At 39.0% G+C, this 3,695-nt stretch overlaps 1 protein-coding gene across 1 annotated transcript; it reads left to right on the top strand.

The window, feature by feature from the left end:
• Positions 1–263: 263 nt before the first annotated feature.
• LOC140233731 (ileal sodium/bile acid cotransporter-like) lies at positions 264–3,019 on the top strand. The gene is made up of 4 exons (XM_072313832.1): positions 264–488; positions 866–1,059; positions 1,494–1,698; positions 2,504–3,019. The coding sequence occupies exons 1-4, from the start codon at positions 264–266 to the stop codon at positions 3,017–3,019; spliced, it is 1,140 nt and encodes a 379-aa protein (XP_072169933.1).
• Positions 3,020–3,695: the final 676 nt, after the last annotated feature.

A 3,695-nucleotide genomic window follows, 5' to 3' on the forward strand; every position in this document is an offset into this window, starting at 1 on the left:
GGAGGTCAAAAACGAATTTGTTCGCTCATGCGTAAAATCTTCTATGAAAATATGAACCTGAAAAAGCGTTTACTTTTTTGCTGAGTGTCGAATCCAGGTTTTAGTCCTTACCTTGTATAATGGTGTGTAGATTTAGCACCTCCAAGAAAGGGATATCAATTTAGTTCTTCGTCTGAAAGAAAACAAAAACGTATCATATCTGGTAGCAGGAGGAAAATAATGATGACTTTTAATCTTTTTTGGGCAGTTTACAGTCATACGATATGGATTTCGGGCTGGATGCTACGGATGTGACTGTCATATGGATCACCGAATCAACTGTGCTGTCTACGGCAACGCTAAATGTTACAAGTAATGGCACCACTGTGAGCCCTCCAAACGGTGGAGTCAATCTAACCTTGGCGTCACAGATCTTGGCCGTTATCTCACTGGTACTGCTGATGTTGTCAATGGGCGTGACCATTAACTTCAAGGACATTAAAGAAACGGTTTGTAGGCAATATACATCATTTAGTAACTCCTTCCTTTTTAAATAAAATCATTTTCATTTTCGTAATACCTCCGGAACGACAGGGAAACCTTTTTAGTTTTGTTTAAAAATATATTGATGAAGTTATAAATGCAGGTATCTTACCAGCAAATTCCAAGAACTTTGGCCTCGAAATACATACGCACACACATACAAAGCAAACGTCATGTTATTTTACACTTCGGAAATGTTTGACGATATGCAAGATGATTAAGGTCATTGTATTTTCATGCATGGTCCAAGCAAAGAAACGCATCATAGACGTCAAAGCAAAAATAGTACAAGCAGACGGTCTGGAAGCCAGACTACTATCTCATTGGCTCTTCCCTCGTACAGTTTCGTCATCCTGCCGGATTTTTCATCGGCATGGCGTCACAGTTTATACTGATGCCTCTCATCGGGTTCTGCCTCGGCCTGGCCTTGAAACTTGACGATGCCGGCGCCATATCGGTCCTCATACTTGCATGCTGCCCTGGTGGAACTTATTCGAATGTCTTCACATACGTGACGAATGGGGACGTGTGCTTGAGGTGATATTCATCTGTGAAAAGGACGGTTGCTCTAATAGTCTCTTCCTTCATGCAGTCTTTAAGAAGACATGAGATATTCCATTATGTGATATTCTTTCCTTTTCGGTTCTTGTTGCTTTGATTTTCGTCAGTCTTATACTATTTATGTCATTAAAATAGTTGTACGTCTTTGTTAATCATCGCTTTCTCTGTATTTCTCAATGAAGAAAACAATATGTATTATGAAAAATGATCCCGACCACTTCTCATAGAACCGATAATCAGTTTTGTGTAATGCCCTTATCAGTAAAGTATGACAGGCGTAAGATAACTTCTCCTGCTGTTCAATGAAACGACGGGGAGGAAAGAGAAGTATGAAAGAGTGCACAATGTAATAAGAAATTCTGTGCCTGAACTCCTTTTTACACACACGCTCACATCATTCTCTCTGCCAGCGTTTCCATGACAACGGTTTCCACAGTCGCCGCCCTAGGGATGATGCCCCTAAATCTTTTTATCTACTCTCGGGTGTGGACCAGTGAGTCAGCGGTGATTCCTTACATGGATATTTTTACAAACCTCATCACTATTCTGATCCCCGCCGCCTTCGGAGTGTTTTTGAACTGGTGGAAGAAAGAATGGTCGATTTGGATTACACGGGTGAGTTAAAGTGGATAGGTTCAATTAACCTTTTAAAGATAATTCTAAAATAATCATTGCGCAGTATTCCAATTGTACTAGGGTATAGATCCAATAGGAAAGTCAGTGCATGCATGCTAACGTACATATTGTAATGTGATATCCATTGATAAAGGATATTCATTTCGAAATAACTATTTTAGAAAAAGAAAAGATTTTACACCCGTCCGTAGCCTGTGCATCCTTTTATCAGAGTTGTACAGGGCATTCCCTTCACAGTAAGGGTGAAGCTGACAGAGGTATAAGAATATCAGAGTTAACATTGTCATTAAAGTTGTATAACATACATTCACCTGTGAAAAGGTCACCGGTATACTGTTTCAAAAGATCTTCCAAAAGTTTTTTTGGGTGTTTTCGCACCATTCTTCAAAAACAAAATCCTTCCATAATTTTAACTTTAGTATTGTAAATTATGTGTGATGATAGAGAGAGCAATGGAATATTTCAAAGAAGAAAAAAAATTATCGTACAAACTCTGCTTCTTAGTGGGACCCTCCATTTCCATCCCCGTCCTTAGTTTACTTGTATTATGCTTTATTATATATTGAAAAATGTATAATTGTGTTTTTTTTTTCATCTGTTACTCATTTTCATATATGAACTTTGTTAAATCACATTCTGCAATTATTATAAATATCATGTGCATATACGTTGTACATAATTTCTTTGTTAATATGTGATGGAAGTGAAAATAAATTTGAATCTTGAATCTTGAATTTTGAATTTTGAATCTATACTCGCTGAAGTTCTCTCACTTACACGTCAGGTATCCTTGACTCTTGCGGTTCTCATTGGGATTGGGTCCTTTGCCTTCCCCATAATGCTGAATCCAAGTTTCTACAAAGCTGGATGGGGACTGTGGCTGTGTTCCATCCTTCTTCCAGCCCTGGGTTTCGCCATAGGCTACGGGTTTGCCCTCTTGCTCCGACAGCCTCACGCCAAGTGCCGTGCTATCGCCTTCGAGACCGGCTCGCAGAACGTAGCATTTGCCTGGACGGTAACCCTCCTCTCCTTCGTCGATTCGCCTCTCTTCCTAGACATGCTCTTCTACCCGATTCTCTATCTATTTTTGATCCATATCGAGCCAGCTTTACTGATCGGGTTATACAAGTGGATTACACACATGCGGAAAGGCAAAGCGGCGGATGCTGAAGACAACATTGAAATAGTTAGAGTCAAGGTCAATGAACAGGAGGCCAGTGGCTCAGAAGTGACGAGCAAAATTGGTAACTCAGTTTACACTCAGGAGGTAGCAACAGAAATCACAACCATTTCAAAATAATGCACATTGAGGAAAATGACATAAACTTCAACATTAATTGTACAACATTAATGAAATGAAATTATACAAAGGTATAGTCCTCTGAGCATTATTATGCATGAAATGATTTTGTTATTATGCATGTGTGTAACGTGAAATTGATTTGGTCTCGTAGGCATACGTTACGGGTGCCGCATTGTTTGGTTTACCAGTAGTCGTGTCAGCAAGGAAGTCGTTCATTGTTTTGTCTTTAATGACCGAGCGTTCGATTTTTTGCGGGTCTTTGTCGACAGGTTTCGGTCAGGTTGGTTACTGGAGGCCTATATAGTGTGCCTATTTGGCATTTGAAGACTGTAACATAACTGCAAACTGTCACATAATTATCAAGGAAAATGATCATGCTTTATTAAAGTCACATCATTTTCTTCCACCCCTATTTTGTTTTTACCTTCTCATAAACGTCTTACTCACAGCGCATGGTATTTGACACACTATGTCAAAATACCTTCAAATTTTCATATTTATTATAAAGTTATGGTTCGTTGTACACCATTATTTGAACGTTTTATAAAAATTAATCCATATTCATGCTTCTTTTTTTGGGCGGGGGGAGCACCAAAAAAGCAATCTGGTAATTAATGGGATCGTATAGTTTTGGTTGAGATCCAACTTCTCTTTTGTAACATTTTTTGGTGAG

The sequence above is a fragment of the Diadema setosum genome, chromosome 10 (genome assembly GCF_964275005.1).
Source record: "Diadema setosum chromosome 10, eeDiaSeto1, whole genome shotgun sequence".
Lineage (NCBI taxonomy): Eukaryota > Metazoa > Echinodermata > Echinoidea > Diadematoida > Diadematidae > Diadema > Diadema setosum.

Excerpts from the sequence above, each read along its gene's own strand:
- LOC140233731 (XM_072313832.1), top strand. The coding sequence starts at position 264 with ATGGATTTCGGGCTGGATGCTACGGATGTGACTGTCATATGGATCACC. Across the intron at positions 1,060-1,493 it reads AATGGGGACGTGTGCTTGAG|CGTTTCCATGACAACGGTTT; the intron begins GTGATATTCATC and ends TCTCTCTGCCAG. Across the intron at positions 1,699-2,503 it reads GGTCGATTTGGATTACACGG|GTATCCTTGACTCTTGCGGT; the intron begins GTGAGTTAAAGT and ends CTTACACGTCAG.